We start from the raw sequence: 18,919 nt of genomic DNA on the forward strand, positions 1-18,919 counted from the left end.
AGTGATCAACAGTATGAGCATCGATCTACACAATTGGGATACGATGACATGTGTCAACCAAGACAGCGAGTCGTTAGTCGCCTCTTACGATGGGCACGGGTTACTGAAGATCGACCCGTGAAGGTCCGGGTTAGAATATTGATCTTCAGTAACCCTTGCTTTTCGTAAGAGGCGACTAAAGGGATCGGGTGGTCAGGCTCGCTTACTTGGTTCACACATGTCATCGGTTCCCAATTGCGCAGATCGATGCTCATGCTATTCATCACTGGATTGTCTGGTCCAGACTCTATTATTTACAGACCGCCGCCATATAGCTGGAATATTGCTGAGGGCGGCGTAAAACTAAACTCACTCACTCACTGAAGATCAATTCTAACCCGGATCTTCACGGGATTATAAAAGTACAGGGAACAACAAAGCAAATCCGACCTAACATCGACATAACCTGGTCCCATGCATGTAGCTGGCGAATTGTAAAAACACATGACATCTTGTGTTTTAGTTGTTCTTACCTTAGTACACAACTAGACACGTTTTAATCAAAAGCCGTGGAAAACCTATTGAATAATATATAAATACTACAGTGCAATATTTACGATAGCCCCTGGCCTGCATTGTTTGCTTTGGATGAACAGGTACACGGTGTTAGTGTTCGCGGGATATCGATCGCTCGCCGATAGGTTGTCCTTGGCAACCAGGTAAACACCATGGCGGCCTAGAAAGATTTTCCTTCTGGTGTACGGTGTAATGCTGACTAATCATACGGACGAGTCATTTGCACACGTTTAGTCTATCTCAACATCTGGGATTTTACAATCGGGGTTCAACATTTTCCAGTCTCGTTCAGCTTGCGAGCCTGTTGTGAAATACCCGATAAGGGTATTCAAGGGACAAGCCAATCAGCAAACGTCTGGGTATTTATTTGTGTGTTAGGACGTACAATCGACCATAGATATTGTGTCTCAGCACGTTTAGTACCCGGCGTGTTGGCAGGGTTGTGAGTGCTGTTTTATTCCACACTGGATGAAGGATTTACAAGAATATTCCAGATTACATGAAGCATCCGCAGTCCCCGGTGCCTATATACCTGTTGTTGAAGAAATATTGGTCATATGAAGAATAACGGTATATCGGGAGAAACCCAGGACAGTGTAATTATGAGCAATGGCAGAAAGGACACGCAGAACGGGTATTTGAACGAGGATTGGAACCACAACATCACGTTACCGGTTCAGGTTCGACCGAGGCATGTGGAAAATGGACGAAAAAGAAAACTGGTTCTTCATTTTGATGTGCGGAACACCGTTCTTGTCGCGGATTCCGTGACCAAGGCTCACATGGAGCAAGCTCTCAACAGCTTCCTGTCCGGAGTTGTATGGGGCAATGAGCAAGAGGACGGCACCTGGAAGTGGCAGTGCGATGAGCCCTCACTGGTACCACCGCAAGATGGCGTGATTACGTTTTATCGGCATCTTGAGAAACTAACGGTTAAATGTCCGAGCGACCGTGAACGGCTGAGATTCCTTACTGGAGACTTCACGGACACTGATACCGGATTAAAATTCTTGCCGCATTTCAAGAAACACTTGGAATTGCTGAAATGGAATTACTCAAACGACGAATTTTGTGAACGACGTCTGACCATGAAAGGAGTTGACGGTAAGCCCTACCATTACATACTGCCATCTGTGTACAAGCTCATACATCAGTTGAAAGAAGACAGGAGAGAATTTGCCATTGTTTTAAGGACATACGGTTTGGATTGTAAAAATGTTTTATCAAGTTTATCCTTTGGACTGAAGGGCAATCACCCTGGTTTCCCTCAAGATGCGCATGTGCCCGTTAGCACGTTTCCCGGGCACATCCGGCGCACGGAATCAGGGGACATCACTCTGGAGACTTGGCAAACAGGTGTCGGTGATGTTGCAAACAAACTTCAGCATGAAAGGGACATTTACCGTCATTTGTCCAACTCAGGTGGCATTACAGGGTACAAAGATGATTTTCAAATCTGGCAGAATAACAATTATCATCATTCTGTAGCAAAACCTCTGTGGATAGATCCCAGTGACCATCACGTCCACCATATCTTTTTCGACGACAACTTCCGGGCTTACGAAGAGGACAGTATTGTTGATGTCCGCATGTTTGATATGGATGATAAGACAAAGGCTCGTAGTCTGACGAGGAAGGAACTGGAACGTTTTGAGGACGTGTGTTTAGTCCAAGCAAACCTCTTGGAAAGTATAGAAAACGTGAACTATTTCATTGAGAAGGTGAACAAGTGCGAGATGGGATACTCGAAGTTTCTCAAGCTTGGTGCATTGTGATCACGCGGACATCACACATCCTCAATCAACCACTGCATTTCTCCGTTCTATTAGGATACAAACCCAGTTCGCCTCCATAGCAACGTTTAAGAACGCTGAGAATGTCTCGATGCTAATGTATAAATATACAAAGAATCTACTGAGTGAGTGGGTGTGTACGCCGATTTTAGCAATATTCCAGCAATATCACGGCGGGGGACACCAGAAATGGGCTTCACACATTGTACCCGTGTGGGGAATCGAACCCTGGTCTTCGGCGTGAGAAGCGGACGCTTTAACCACTAGGCTACCTCACCGCCCTTAAGAATCTACTGTCACAAACGAGAGGAACCTACGTCATTTTCTCGGCGGTGTCCCCCGCCATGATATTGCTGGAATATTGCTAAAGGCGGCCTAAAACCATGCTCATTAACTGTCATTTCCTACACGACGCTATGAGGGCAAATGGGCTTAGTGTATGTTTGTAATAGAATGGCGATAAAATGCTCCAGACTGCCGAAGATGAGGACGTTTATGTGGCATTGTTGGGATTTTCAGAATGATATTTCATAACTCTTTACCAAGAACTTTCACAGGACTGGATAATATGGGTCATTATGTGATAAGCTATAGCAGCTGTGGTGTACGAACACACAACGACCATGTAGCTGCCGGTGTTCCTAAACCCGGTAAGACGTCAAGATAATAATGACATTTTCAAAATTCGACTTCGTCGACAAGTGTGTCGATTGTACCTGTTTAATTAACCTTCTAACTAATTCCATATAGTTTGCATATTACTTGATAAGGTATATGTACCAGTATATATCTATATACAAAACATACAGCTCAACTTAGCAACTGCGGTGAGGTGTTAGGGCACTGCAGCGTTTCAAGTAGGCTTAGTGCAATGCAATGTGATATTTCCGTTCTGCATGATTTGGGGATTTGTTTGGGGGTTTTTGGAATTATTTTTTCGAGATTGTGAGGGGATACGAACAACGTAATTATTTAAATTAAAAAATTAAAAGTTTTTAATTTGTAGCCAACAAAATGTTCCTCCATATGTTGTGTACGTGTATGTTCCCAAGATACGCATACTGCTGATGACAATCGCTTGTGTGCAACTGGTACAAGCATCATTGTAAATCACGATAATACTTTGTGAAAATGTATGTATTTAGCTAATCACTAAACAACAATGACATATGTTACTTGATGTCTAAGTGGCAATATGGCATCCACTTATATACTATTGATGTAGTGATGACGCCAGGGAGGGATGAATGAATGAATGAGATTTTAGACATGTCTGTTTGTAGAAATAAGGTATGGTTATTCAACCACATTTGTGTACGGTCTGAAAAGTGAACGTTTTGCAAGAATTTCAGTATGATGCCACTGGATCTACCTCTGATTTTAAAATCACCCAAAAATTTAAAATTAACTGCAACTGTGTCAGTAGTTTGAAACACAGATAGTGCTCAGGGTTGTTTTCGAGATTTACAATTCTTCAAATCCAGTAGGTCGCTGATTTTTGTACTGTGCCCAATATGAGCGTTACATAGATGAGTGACAGTGAGTGAGTGAGTTAGGTTTTCACTTTGAACAGTATTCCAGTTTATATCACGATGTGTCTGCTAAATGTGGGAGGAAATCCCGAAGTAATGCAGGTCACAGACATTTACCGCGTAGGCTACATCCACGAAAACAAGTATGATGCTGACATACCTGGAACTATATTAATGTCAGGAACAGACCTTTATAGCTCAAATTCTAATGTTACTGCCAAACAGAATGGCATGGAACTATATATAAAGAGGTGAAGTTCGGCAGTATACAGTTGTACATATGTAAAGAAATCCAGAAAATACCTGAGGATAAAGTTGAAACGCGTATAAGGGAAATGCGTATTATGACATTATTTTGTGAATTTCTTTGCATTTATATAATATATCGTTATGTTTTGAAATTTTATTTTGTCATTTCATCATTATCTTGTGTACAGCATTATATACAAGTCCGTATACAGGACGTCTAAACTCACACGGGAATCCTCGTAAGTGAGTACTTAGGGTTGCCTTTGGAGCATAATAATTCTGTCATATTGGGACACCAATACCATTTTACTTCAATAACTGCTCGCTGAAATATTCATTATCATATGGGATAAATGGCTGTTTACAAATGAATTGACATGCTGGGATATACCATATGTATATGCCTTTCATAGCTCACACACGATGAACCGCTCTAAATACAACATATTGAAATGGGTGCTCTTTCTTTGTTGTTTATTCACAGTCTTATTCGGTTCGGGTGTCACACCTGAATTGATTATTCGTTTCCCAGTACCATGAAAATATGTTCAGGTCAGTAGATCGAAAAAGATAGAAACATACATAGAATCAATCATATGTATTTTATTAGCTCTCTTGATTTCATTTTTAAGATGACATAAATGTTGTTTTTTATTTTGTATGTTATTTGTATCTACACCGGTTTCCATTTTTTTTCAAATTTCAATTTATAACCGCCCGTGCCATATTTTGAAAGCAGCCTGGCTTTACTCCAGACTGACTGACTGAGTTTGTTTTTTACGCCGCTTTTAGCAATATTCCTGCAACATCACGGCGGGGGACATCAGAAATGGGCTTCACTCATTGTGCCCATGTGGGGATTCGAACCCGGGTCTTCGGCGTGACGAGCCAACGCTTTAACCACTAGGCTACCCCATCGCCCCCCCTTACTCCAGACATGTGTTTGGTTCTACGTACTTGAATTATATATTAAAATAAAATAAGCCTGTGAAATACTTGTCAGCAGTTCATGTTCAGGCGCCTGTAAGATATGCTTCTACAGTTATCTCTAGGTTTGTGCAAACAGCCAAAATATGAATATATGATAAACAAGGTTAAATTGGAACGTACTGCTTCCAATGAAATTACTATGATCAAGGAAGCACGGTTTTCAATGTTTCGTCGTTTGAAGTCCTATGAATTAATTTCTGTCGGAGATACAAGAAATTATTACAATACAACGCGGAAAATATACGGGATAGTTTCAGTTGTATTTTCGTATCCCATTTAAGGAACTGTTTAGTGTCAGTTTTTCCTTTGTGGGTATTTCGGGTTGGAATACTTAGAGGTCTCCAGCACCCTGTGCTTGTCGATTGGGTGTTATTGCACCCGTCTGCTTGCTTTGATGCTCATATTATCAATCACTGGTTTGTCGCTTCAGACACGATTATTTCCATTGAGCCGCCATGTAGCTGAGATACTGCAGACTGTGGTGTTAAACAACAAACAAACAACAATACCGGGTGACTCGGTGCGTAAACATATATCACAGTACTGTATACTTGTCGGTATTGTATCCCGCCACCACGGCAACGGGTAATGGACGTAACCGATGAACATAGGTATGCATTCATAACGAGTCAAGTATTGACTGCCTGTAGGAACCCCGCTGATATCGCCGCCATGTATATATTAGACACGCTAAGTTAACATCGTACCTGTGCCACACACTATACAATGCATGTACCACAATAGGACGAGATCGACCTAGTTCAGTGAATAGCAGCTAACGATCGTTAATGTTCCACTCAAATGGCTCTCAAGCGTTAGGAATGTGAAGGTCACAAGTCGGCGTTGATACCATTTCGGAGTGACGGCCGCTATGGCGACCGGTTTATGGGAACGTGTTCCGCTTGAAGTTTTCTTGCTGTTGACAAACATATCAGTGATTTGACTTAATATAACGGTATTCGCTGCTTGAGTGTTGCATTATCTCTGTCAGATAACATCTTTGCTATGTTATCGATCGATTTGGGGTAAACGTCGAACTATGGCCAATATCCATCTGTTAAGTTTGCTGCGGTAAATTCATGTGTTTCTTGTTGAAATATACATGTTATTTTGCATAAATGCCAAATCAGGTATATGTATTTTCCTTTGGGGCTGAAACCTAATACATAAAGTGACATAGTTCACGACTAAATGTGTGAGTTAAAATTTTAAGCCTTATTTTACAATTGAAAGACATCCTTATTTTACAATTGAAAGACATCCGTGGGGATTTGGAGATATAGGTGATGACAATACCGTGCTGGTACTAGTGAGTGAGTGAGTGAGTTTAGTTTTACACCGCACTCTATTAGGTTGATGGCGTGTCACCATGCCCTGACGACGTGATCTTTGCTCACAATGTCAGTCTGGGGATTGTCTGGTCGCAATAATTTGAGGTCTGGTCTTCATGCCATCGTCTTATGGCTGGACAATGCAGAGTGCAGTGTTAAACGTGCAAGCATGGACACGTGCGCGCACACGCATACGCATACACCCCACGCACACCATACACATTGGTCACCACACATAACGCAACACAACACAATCGGATTTCATATGGGGCAACCCGTGAAGATCCGGGGTAGAATAGGTCTTCAGCAACCCATGCTTGCCACAAAAGGCGTCTATGCTTTTCGTAAGAGGCGACTAACGGGATCGGGTGGTCAGGCTCGCTGACTTGGTTGACAAATGTCATCGGTTCCCAATTGCGCAGATCGATGTTCATGCTGATGATCACTGGATTGTCTGGTCCAGACGATTATTTACAGACCACCGCCATATAGTTCTAGCTGGAATATTGCTGAGTGCGGCGTAAAACTAAACTCACACACTCACCCAAATGGGGCAAATCACAACCACTTCATTGTACTCACCTAGTACATGTTTGTAGTGCTACACGTTTGTTACCCAGTCAGTGGACCTGACAAACCAGTGATCAACAGCATGAGCATCGATCTACGCAACTGGGATACAATGACATGTGTCAACCAAGTCAACGAGCCTGACCACCCGATCCCATTAGCCGATCCTCTTAAGACAAGCATGGGTTACTGAAGATCAATTGTAACCCGGACCTTCATGGCTCTCACCCAGCAGTAAGTAAGTACCCAGTAGGTTGAAATGGTAATGTGTCTGTTAACCTTCTTGGGTTGTATACCCCGGGGAGTCGAGAATGACAATCGAATGCACACTGATCCACTAACTGGGTAACACAAATGTAGCCCTACTAGCATGTACTAGGTGAGTGAGCAATATGGCGGCGGTCTGTAAATAATCGACGCATTCCCATTTCATCCTACCGGGTACTTATTCACCGCTGGGTGAACAGAGGCGTGACAGACTTGCATCGTTGCTGCTGCTGACTTGATTTGTCAGTACGGCGTTTTGTACAGGACCGCGTAAATGAAAAGGTAGGCATTGCCCTTATGGGGAAATCGTTCAAGCATGCATTCAGAGGTTGCACGATTTGGGGAAAACTTTGTTTTACATTCCCCATGCCCCATGCCACATTTCACAACTTCTGCTTTACAGTTACACAGACAACACCGATGGCAACTGTTGAATGAATGAGCCCGCGAGTATCAAATTGTGTCAGTATGACTGTCGTAGGTCTATGTTAAAACGAAGCCCCTTTTTATAAAGGAATCGAAGTCGTATGGCTGTCATAGGTCTATGTTGAAGTACAGCACCCGTTTCACAAAGGTGTCGTAGGCGTATGGCTGCCGTAGGTCTATGTTGAAGTACAGCACCCGTTTCACAGAGGTATCGTAGGCGTATGGCTGTCATAGGTCTATGTTGAAGTACAGCACCCGTTTCACAGAGGTATCGTAGGCGTATGGCTGTCATAGGTCTATTTTGAAGTATAGCACCCGTTTCACAAAGTTATCTTAGGTTTATGTTGAAGTTTAGTACCCGTTTCACAAAGGTGTCGTAGGTTTATGTTGAAGTTTAGGACCCGTTTCACAAAGGTGTCGTAGGTTTATGTTGAAGTTTAGGACCCGTTTCACAAAGGTGTCGTAGGTTTATGTTGAAGTTTAGGACCCGTTTCACAAAGGTGTCGTAGGTTTATGTTGAAGTTTAGTACCCGTTTCACAAAGGTGTCGTAGGTTTATGTTGAAGTTTAGGACCCGTTTCATAAAGGTATCATAACCGTGCGACTGTCGTACATGTAAGTCAATGTTAACGTATAGGACCCGTTTCACAAAGATATCGTAGCCGTATGACTGTCGTACATGTAAGTCAGTGTTAAAGTACGTGACCCGGCTCGTGTCACAAAGACATCGTAAACGTATGACTCTCGTAAGTCCATGATAAAAAAGGACCTGTTTCACAAAGGTATGTTAGCTGTCTGATTGTCGTATATCTATGTTAAAGTATAGGACCTGTTTCACAAAGCGACCGTAGTAATACGACTATCGTAAATCCCACACTCTGATAAACTTATCTGGCATGTTTCTGTGTTTATGCCTGCCTTCACTGGCAACGTACACTTCGCTGGTTCAACCGGATGCTGATGCTGAGTGAGTGAGTGAGTTAGTTTTGTTTTACGCCGCTTTTAGCAATATTCCAGCAATATCACGGACACCAGAAATAGGCTTCACACAATGTACCCATGTGGGGTATCGAACCCGGGTCTTCGGGGTGACTAGCGAACGCTTTAACCACTAGGCTACCCTACAGCCCCTGCTGATGCTGACACTATAATACTATGTTAATGAAAACATTGCTACAATAATAAAACTCGGAGACGATCAAGATATTGTTTTACCATTTATTTCCACCAACTTGTGTATTTTGTTGCAAGCAATGAATCACAAAGGACGGTGTTCGCAATACAGTGCTTTGAAGCTAGTCTTTTAAGAGAACAATTGGAAAACTGTACTCAAAGTCTGAATGTTTTGTCATGTTTCGTCGACCGTTATCTGAATGTTTACTCCGGTCGATATAAGTTTTCATAAGAACGTTTGTTAAGCTAAATCAACATGTATTGATTTATTATGATTTTTATTATTTATCACCAGGTTGGAAGTAATTTCGTCCTGCAAGCAAAGTTTTAATGTACTCAAACAAACAAGCATCCTTCGGTTTATCGATCGACAAAACATTGATGTCAGTCTCATAAAAGCAAATGGGGGTGACAACCATTATTGGCATGAGTATATACAGTGAGTGACTGGGACCAAGAAAACCGGTTCGTTATAACCGTCAATACATTATAAGCGTGTTCGTTATAAACGTAGTGTACTGTATACCGTATTCATCATATCCTTATTTGAGGCAATGCCAAATGAAATGCTCTCTACTTACGTATGTTTAAATTCTAAGCATGTTTAGATTAGTTTAATGTTTAAACGCGTTAAAATTGCTCCGATTATAGAGATGTTGTGTTTCTTTGATATTTAGGCAGTGAATGAGTGAGTATGGTTTTACGCCGCTGATAGCAATATTCCAGCAATATCACGGCGGGGGACACCAGAAATGGGCTTCACACTGTGTACCCATGTGGTGAATCGAACCCGGGACTTCGGCGTGACGAACAAACACTTGAACCACTTGGCTTCCCCACCCCTCCTTAGGCTGAGGCTGAGCTTAGGTGAGATGGCAGGTCATTTGACGGATTCATATTCTAAACATGTTCAGTTACAACACGTCAAAAGTGTATTCCGTTAGGACTTAAGCAGATTTCTAAACTGAGATCTTTACATGTATTTACATGTATTTGTTTACAATTTACGTAACACAGTTTTACAGTGTAGTATTGCGTCACAAGGACGTAACCTTGCACGACTTGCTTTGCAAAGACTTATATCTCGAAAATACGTACACCACATTTAAATCAGGCTAAGTCCCTTTGAATGCTAAATATGTCTTTGAAGTGCTTCTGGTTTAGAGCTTGACAGGATTCGTTGTAGCCATTAATCCCATGCAGGGGTTAATACCTTTGCTTGAGTCTGGATATAGTGATTAGCAGCTGAGAGTGTTTACGTATCATGAATACCATGTATTGAGAATACAATTTATTTGAAGAGCATACTACACAAACAGTTCACTACTGTTATAACGAACTCATCTTGACCTCTAAATGTACTTCGTTACTTCGACAATACAGCAAGTGGTCGGGGCCGCAATACAGTTCGTTATATCCGTCCGTTCGTTATATACATGTTTGAATTCGTTTTACTCTTAGTTCAATGAATCTGTATTGCTTTTCGTATTTAAGATAAAATTCAAGGGTAATATTCTCTTATTATATGATGTCATTTTGAAGGTTTTGTCTGTTTGTTTTTGCACTTTGCAATATTCCAGCTATATGGCGGCGGTCTGTGAATAATCGAGTCTGGACCAGACAATCCAGTGATCAACAGCATGAGCATCGATCTATGCAATTGGGATACGATGACATGTGTCAACCAAGTCAGCGAGCCTGACCACCCGATCCCGTAAGTCGCCTCTGACGACAAGCATGGGTTACTGAAGACAAATTCTAACCCGGACTTGCACTGTTGTTTTAAAGTCACTCATGATATTATTTCGTAGCTATTGAAACTACATGATTATATGTTATCGGATTGGTTAATCTCCTAGATCAATGGTTAATCTTTATACGATAATTATGTCGCTCTATCCGTATTTACTTAGCAATATGATGTAACCAGTGTATTCGATCCCGTTAGCCCAAAGCGATTATAAATGGCAATTCGCCCCGTTAAGATAGGGTGGTCTGTTACTTCGATACCAGTAGCACGAGTGTCCCAACCATCTTATGTACCGCAATTCTCTGCACGAGTTATGATGCTGATGCACTAAGTTACGCTGCATTTAAAAAGCTACATTTAAGTATCTAATCTGCATCATTGCTATTAGTCTCAGCCAAATAAATAAATGATTAATAGTGAGTGAGTGAGTTTAGTTTTACGCCACTTTTAGCAATATTCCAGCAATATCTCACGGCGGGGGACAACAGAAATAGGCTCGCACATGGTACCCATGTGGGGAATAGAGGAAACGCTGTAACCACTAGGCTACCCCAAAGCCCCAGTGATTAACAGACTATCGCTGGTCATTAGCGGTACAGGAAACAGATGCTATAATATCACGGTTATCTTTTCACGTTGGCATCTGAATATGAAATGAATGTTTGTTTCTTTGTGTCTCTTTTGATTGGTTTCTTATCTCACACATCAATATCCCCGCTATATGACGGCGATCTGTAAACAATCTGAGCAGACAATACCCCATCATTCATCCCAACTGGAATTTCAATGACACGCATCTGCCAAGTCAGCGAGCCTGACCCCCGATCCCGCTGCGACAATCACGAGTGGCTGATAGGTTGCAACCATACCATAATTCTATGGTGGCTGATTAGGGCCATCGCTTTCTCGCCTTAAAATTCGGAGGCGAGAAAGCTTATAATTCACGAGGGAGTATGAAATGTCGGGAGTGGGTGAGTTTAGCTTTACGCCGCTTTTAGCAATATTCCAGCAATATCACGGCGGGGACTTCACATGTTGTACCCATGTGGGGAATCGAACCCGGGTCTTTGGCGCGACGCGCGAACGCTTTAACCACTAGACTACCCCACCGCCCCAGTATGAAATGTAACTGGATAGCAGACAGTGAAGTCATCACACTATCGACCACTTGTTTGCCGGGTCAAGACTGGATCACTGACTCAGTGGCTAAAATAAAGCTATAATTTGATACGACTTCTAAATTAGTTGTGTCATCAATCTTGTGGTTACAGCTAGGTCGGTCACCATGGAGAGATACAAATACCGAATATAAACGTAATGTCACCATTAGTAGGCTACAGGAGAGCCACAAGCTTGCCTTGCGTGTGACTGGGAAACCCATCTGCCTGTGTGAACCTGTCCGACCTATATAGCCCTGAGTAATTCCCACAATTAGAACCTATATTGATCACTGGCGTAAACCACGTGGTGTCGGGTGGCACGTATGCCATTAGCGGGAACCAGCAGTGATACTGAACACTCGTTGAAACAGCAGTGTTCATGAATGCATCCACACCCCGTCACAGTGAGTGATCAATGGCATATTGCAAAGAGTGTCACTTGCCATAAGTGACACCACTTGTAATACACGTGCTTTCGTGCGAAACAGATTTCGAAGCTCCCAGTGTCCAAACTGTCAAACAAGTTCCTTATTTCACACAGAAACGACATTAACCGTGGTACATTAGCTATAAACCTTTATTATAAAAACATAAGTTACTAGATGGACAAAGGCAAAAAAGTAAATGACAATTTTAAAAAAACACACGTATTCTGATGTAATAAAATATGCAGAAACGCATCATAATAAAGAAATGTACCAAATGATGTACGATACACATTCAATTACAAACAAATTCATCTGTCCAGCCTCTTAATCGCTTTAGATCACGTGATATATTCTCTGCGCAGTGCACACAAGACCACGTGACACCACAAAAAAACAAGCATTCCGTAACAAACACGCCTGCTTTATCACAAGGACATCAATTGGTGCACAGACAATTTTATTTTGCATGTAATGGCTGCCTTTTATTCCCTGAGGGATAATAAATCAGAAAAAAAGATTTATATACATGTGCGTCACTGAATAAATATGGGTATTTTACAGTCATTTACTCAACACACAATAAAACAAATTGTCTTGTATGGGTGTGTCACAGTTAGATTTATTGGATTGCGACAGATGACGTAACGTGTAGAGGGCCGGACCGCACGGAGATGAATAAAACGGCAATGTTATGTAATTGTCACGGACTGCACGTGGCGGAGACACTAATTGGGTTTTCTAACATTACTGGTGTCGATTTTGTATTAAAATTTTGAGAATTGCACCATGAAAACAAACACAGGATTTGTTAAATATCTAAGCCTTGGACTATTACATACCGAGAAACCAAAACGATGGATACGCTAGGTATTTTTAGATACGGCAAACTAAATTTCTTCAAAGATTGGATAAGTTAGTAATATCTGGACAGTTATCTGTCAAACATAGAACGCAGCCTGATAACACGTTTTGCACGTGCAATACACAAGTCCTCGGAATGAAGTTCATTAATCCCGTTATATAGCTTCTCGGCACGTGATCAAATGACAGTCTCTCATTGGACAAGGATGTCTGTCAGAGCTGGCCGTTTACAAGCTTTATATTGTCTATTTAAGGCGTACTGCTGACTAAAAGGAACGTGTCTCGCGTTACTGGGTAATACGTGTAAATAGCAATGTGATCCCCGCGTTGTAGTGTTTGCTTGGTAATGGATATCGTAAACAATCATAAAATTACGAATAACAACATTATTAAGTGCTGTTTTATGCTCATTGTCACGGAAGCCAATTTATCAGATAACATAGGGCGTCATCTAGACTAACAACTAGTCTCTGAAATGAACATATTTTACTGAAAAAAGTTCATAGTAAAAAAATATAAAATATAATGAAAAGGAGCCCTGAGACTTTCTTCATTTTCCTGAAGCTGAGGAAATCTAGACTTGCCACATTTTCTAGACTTGTGTGGGCTTTCTTGGATATATTTGCTTCAGGGTCTGTACGACAGACTAGGCGTCATCCCACATTGTCAGTATCCAATCCCTGCCTGCCAGTTTTTTATCATTCTTCTGTTATTTACACTTACAATGTTACATTTGTTATTCTGTTATTTACACTAACAATGTTACCTTGTTATTCTGTTATTACTTACACAAGCAATGTTGCACTGCTTGCTATTTACACTAACAATGTTACATTGTTATTCTGTTATTACTTACACAAGCAATGTTGCACTGCTTTGCTATTTACACTAACAATGTTACATTGTTATTCTGTTATTACTTACACAAGCAATGTTGCACTGCTTTGCTATTTACAAGAACAATGTTACACTGTTATTCTGTTATTACTTACACAAGCAATGTTGCACTGCTTTGCTATTTACACTAACAATGTTACATTGCTCTTCTGTTCTCAAGTCCACAGGCAATTAATCTGACACTCACATATCAACTGATTCATTGATCAAATTCTCAAACGCTCAAAGTTCAACAGCATGTAGGTCAATGTTTGGTTCCTTGGTAATCAAAACAAACATCAAATCACTAGGGCTGGGTATTGCCCTGATTCTCATATTGCGATATATTGCAATAATTCAAGAAATATTGCAATATATACTCATGCCAATAATGGTTGTCACCCCCTTCAATTGTTTTAATTGGAGAGGGGGTGGGGAGTGATCGTGTGGGGGTTGGGGTGGGGAGGGGGTGACAACCATTATTGGCATGAATATATATTGTGATATATTGACTTGAAGCTTTCTGTCCAAGTGGGCGCGGTGGGGTAGCCTAATTGTTAAAGCGTTGGCTCGTCACGCCGAAGACCCGGGTTCGAATCCCCACATGGGCACAATGTGTGAAGCCCATTTCTGGTGTCCCCTGTCGTGATGTTGCTGGAATATTGCTAAAAGCGGCGTAAAACCAAACTCAGTCAGTCAGTCTGTCCAAGTGTGTACATCATAAATTCATAATATCTCTCTGTGTGCGGCATCATCTTCTTAGTTGCTGTTACACCATATGTTCAGGCTTCCTGTCCCCATTGTGTATGGCTGTATGCAAGTGGTGTACAGATAAATGATATAGAGCCTTAATGTGGAATGTTTCATTGAAGTAACTGTATTGCAACACAGTTTTGCGAACATAATGATAATGGTAATACTATAACATGATTTTCATGGTCAGTGTTGTTTGCTTCAACAGAATGCACTTCAATGCAGTATGTAATTATTGTTACTGTTTGTCAGTGATTCATTCCAATTCAACTCCAATATAAACATGTGTTAACATGAACTGTTGTAAAATGAAACAAAAACATGATTTAGGTGAACTACTTGAGCTTAAATCTCATGTGACCTCCAAAAACTAAGATCCTTCACTAGAATGGCATTATACAGTCCTACAAAATTGATAAGACTTTGGCCTTTATCATAAATTGATAACATATGTCCCATTATGAATCAAATCAAAAATAACAAAAAAAATGTGAATTGTGAAATGGTCACTCAGAGCCAGTAGCTCTACTTATAAGTCCAAATAAAAGATTGGTCAACTTTTTGAAGGGCATTTAGACGTGGAAAGCATAAGAAAAGCAAGATTTATGGATGTCAATTTTTTTGGTGTGAATATTCGTGACCTGATGAAGGACAAGCAAACACTCTGAAACGTTGTGTTATTCACAACAATAAGTTGACATCCATAAATCTTGCTGTTCGTAAACGATTGGTCCATTTGAGGCCACTCAATTCCTCCAAAACGTCACATATGAAACCATTCAAACCCCAAAACGTAAAGCATTTGGTAGAATATTTGGCACTTTTGCAGCCACTTATAAAGACACTTCCATTTGTAAAATGCTACATGGAACAGAAAAGAAACAAAAGTATATCTTGCACTTTTAGAGCTCATTTTGTTGCTGTGGAAATCAAGGGCAGATAATTCAAAGGGAGATAACTCTGGATGACCCAATATATTGCAGAATCTGAACCATATCGCGATAATCGTATCGCCAGATACTTTACCGGTATATACCGGTTTACCGGATATATTGCACAGCCCTACAAATCACTGATTCATTTCAACGTTTCAGCCATGTCATCCTGGAAGCGCCATCCGCATCTATTAATCCTGCGGCGGCATCACAGCAGAGCTGTCTGTATCAGTTGTACCTGTGTCGTCTTGGCAAATCTACCAAGATAAAAATATATATGTTATGTATATGTCGATCTGGTAGATCTACCTGCATCTGTTAATATCATAGGTGTCGGTCTGGGAGCTCTACCTGTATCTGTTAATAAAATAATTGTTGCACGAACGAACTATTACATGCAATAATTGAACTGAATAAACATTTTAATTAAATATTGGAATGTTAATAATTACTTTATCCATAATGTTGATCTTAATCGTGGTTGTGTTGATGTCTAATGAAGGGAGTCTCTGAGTCTTTGGGCTTCATTTTTTTAAATAGGATTGAAGCCGTTTCAACCAAATTTTTATGATTGGTCATCCAAGCTGCACAAAGTATATTAATCTACCTGTTGCACCAAGGATTAGGGTGAAGCAGGGAGTTGAACTCATCAGCGGATCCGGGCACGACTAAAGTACGCGACTCGGCACTGTGATTGCAACGGCCTAAACCACAGAATCTTCCGTGCCCCTTCAGAATCTCACAGTCCCTTGAGAGTCACGTTACTTACGGCATCATTAACGATATTCTCCAGTAACGACACTGTTCTTCGGGGATGAAGTACCTGTGGTTAAGTCAATACCTTATACGTCAGACATAGGCACTGTTGCCCGGCAACCTGAATCGATATATTGATTCATAAGATCCATAGTGTCGTACCTTGTCCCGACAGTGGGAGCACTCCCGTGAGTGGGCGAGCAGTTGTTGAGCGGAGGGAGGGATGTATGTTGATGTTTCACAAGTGAACTACAGCAGCATATATCCTGATTCGCTTAGTTTGTTTCACAAGATCAAATAGCAACAGTAAATTTTCGGACTCGGTTGAATTTGTTTCTCAAGTACAAGCTACAATAGCATATATCCTGAACCGCTTTAATTTGTTTCATAAATACAAACAGCTACAACATATAATTTGAATGGGTTTGATTTCTTCAATTTTAAGCGATCCGCATTGAAAGCGAATGAAGAACCCACAACTTGTTTCATGCTGAAGCTGCCGAGCCCGAGAGGTATGGTAAGGAGACGATTTATCCAACAGATTGTGCGTTAAGTTGAGAAATGTGCATGACTTCAGATCCGCCAATTTATTTATTTATTTATTTATTTATTTATTTATTTATTTATTTATTTATTTATTTATTTATTTATTTATTTATTTATTTATTTATTTATTTATTTATTTATCTATTTATTTATTATTTTTTTATTTTTTTTTTTTTTTTTTTTATAAATTAGAAGATATCAACTTCAATCAGTCAACACGAACAATTAACAATCATCATGATAATGTAAGTCAATGATAATTTGTCAGTTCCTCGGTGCCAAAATGGTCCAGTATACTGTGTCGTCACCCCTGTAGTATCATGACAGTATGCCGTTAGTACCAACTCGCGTACAACCTCACGAAGACAGGGAGTTCGACAGGGTTCACTCGTAAACACAATTTCGTAATGTCAAAATGTATTTGATGTCGTCCCCACTCGCGGGCACTTCCAAACGCCCAGAGCGTGTTTACGCACACCCATTGCACTCTGATGGCTGGAGTGTAAGGACGGCGAAAGTTAAGTGCGTGTTGATAACCTCAAGAGTCTTCTGTCAGGCCTTTGACAGGAGCGTGTGATTTGACTTACAACTCCGGTATAGTTTATAAGCGTCGCGTGTTAAACAGAAGTATTAAATAGCTCGGCAACGTCCCATGCCATGGGGATACGAGGGAATGAGATCACATCAATCAGTCCCGACACCCTATACAATTTAGTCGCCTTTTCCGACAGAAATAATAAATGTACTGCTCACCCGTGAAGATCCGGGTAAGAATTGGACTTCAACATGCGACTTACGGGATCGGGAGGTCAGGCTCGTGGACTTCATTGACACATGTCGTATGATCGATGCTCATGCTGTTGATCACTGGATTCTCTGTCCAGGCTTGATTATTTACAGACCACCATACAGTAATATAGGAATATAGGAATATTGCTGTTTGTGGTGTTAAACAACAAACAAACAAACAAACAAACAAAACAAACATACTGGTGTACGAAAGACAAGAACGATAACTAATATTATTTTGGAAGTCGAATATATCTTTTTCGGAAACAGGTCTGATATGTTCCTTTCCACACTTCGAATGGAAATCTTTCGCAGTCATCAAAATAAAGATAAATATCTAACTCAAATCCTAAATTTCATTGTTTATAATATTTGGAACAATTTAATATATTGGGTTGTATTGTTGGTTTGATTGGTAAGATATCATTTACTAGTATTATAAAACTGGGAAATCTCCCCGTCTACGTTTCGAGACACGAACACCCATGGCATTTTACTATTCGAAAACTTTATCCGATATCGGATTGAAAATGAATCATCACATTCTTATTGTTTGATTGGCAGCCGGAAGTCACGTGACTTGCTTCTATGGATTAATTAATGTCCGACCTTTCTGTATTCCCGGATAACGCAGTGAACAGGAAAACACTAATCGAACCACCAGCGAGATATCTGTATTTTCGCACGTATTAATCCTCACTTGCCACGAGTCAACGCTGCCCTATTACGATAGCGGGGTTTATCAGCCAAACTTTGTCACATTAATACAAAACCCAAACACAGGTACAGTACGGTACAAAATAACATTCCACATGTTCCTGGCATTATATCGCGAGTCGCTATGAACAGTGTTTGGTTTACCCTACTTTTAGCAATATTCTTGCAATGTCACGGGTTGAAATGGGTTTGTACTCATATAGGGAATCAAACCCAGGCGAGGCTAGCAAATGCTTTAACCAGTAGGCTACCCCCCGCACGCTGTAGACTGGCACAGTGGATATCCTATGTTAAATGAAATATTTGTCAGTATTTGAAGCATTCTCTGCAATGACACCAAATAGTGTATTTTGTTATATTGTTTTTTAGTAATATTGACTGATATTGACTTATCATTCCGATCACAACATACGGGGACAGAACATTTTGCAGAGCGGGTGTTGTACTCTGGAATTGATTACCT

At 40.7% G+C, this 18,919-nt stretch overlaps 1 protein-coding gene across 1 annotated transcript; it reads left to right on the forward strand.

The window, feature by feature from the left end:
- Positions 1-707: 707 nt before the first annotated feature.
- On the forward strand, positions 708-4,586 carry LOC124280282. Its single transcript, XM_046716178.1, has one exon. The coding sequence runs from the start codon at positions 1,113-1,115 to the stop codon at positions 2,328-2,330; it is 1,218 nt and encodes a 405-aa protein (XP_046572134.1). The 5' UTR covers positions 708-1,112; the 3' UTR covers positions 2,331-4,586.
- Positions 4,587-18,919: the final 14,333 nt, after the last annotated feature.

Source organism: Haliotis rubra, unplaced genomic scaffold (assembly GCF_003918875.1).
Source record: "Haliotis rubra isolate DU_JTF1 unplaced genomic scaffold, ASM391887v1 Scf264, whole genome shotgun sequence".
NCBI classification, from domain to species: domain Eukaryota; kingdom Metazoa; phylum Mollusca; class Gastropoda; order Lepetellida; family Haliotidae; genus Haliotis; species Haliotis rubra.

Coding starts and splice junctions, on each gene's coding strand:
- LOC124280282 (XM_046716178.1), top strand. CDS start 1,113: ATGAAGAATAACGGTATATCGGGAGAAACCCAGGACAGTGTAATTATG.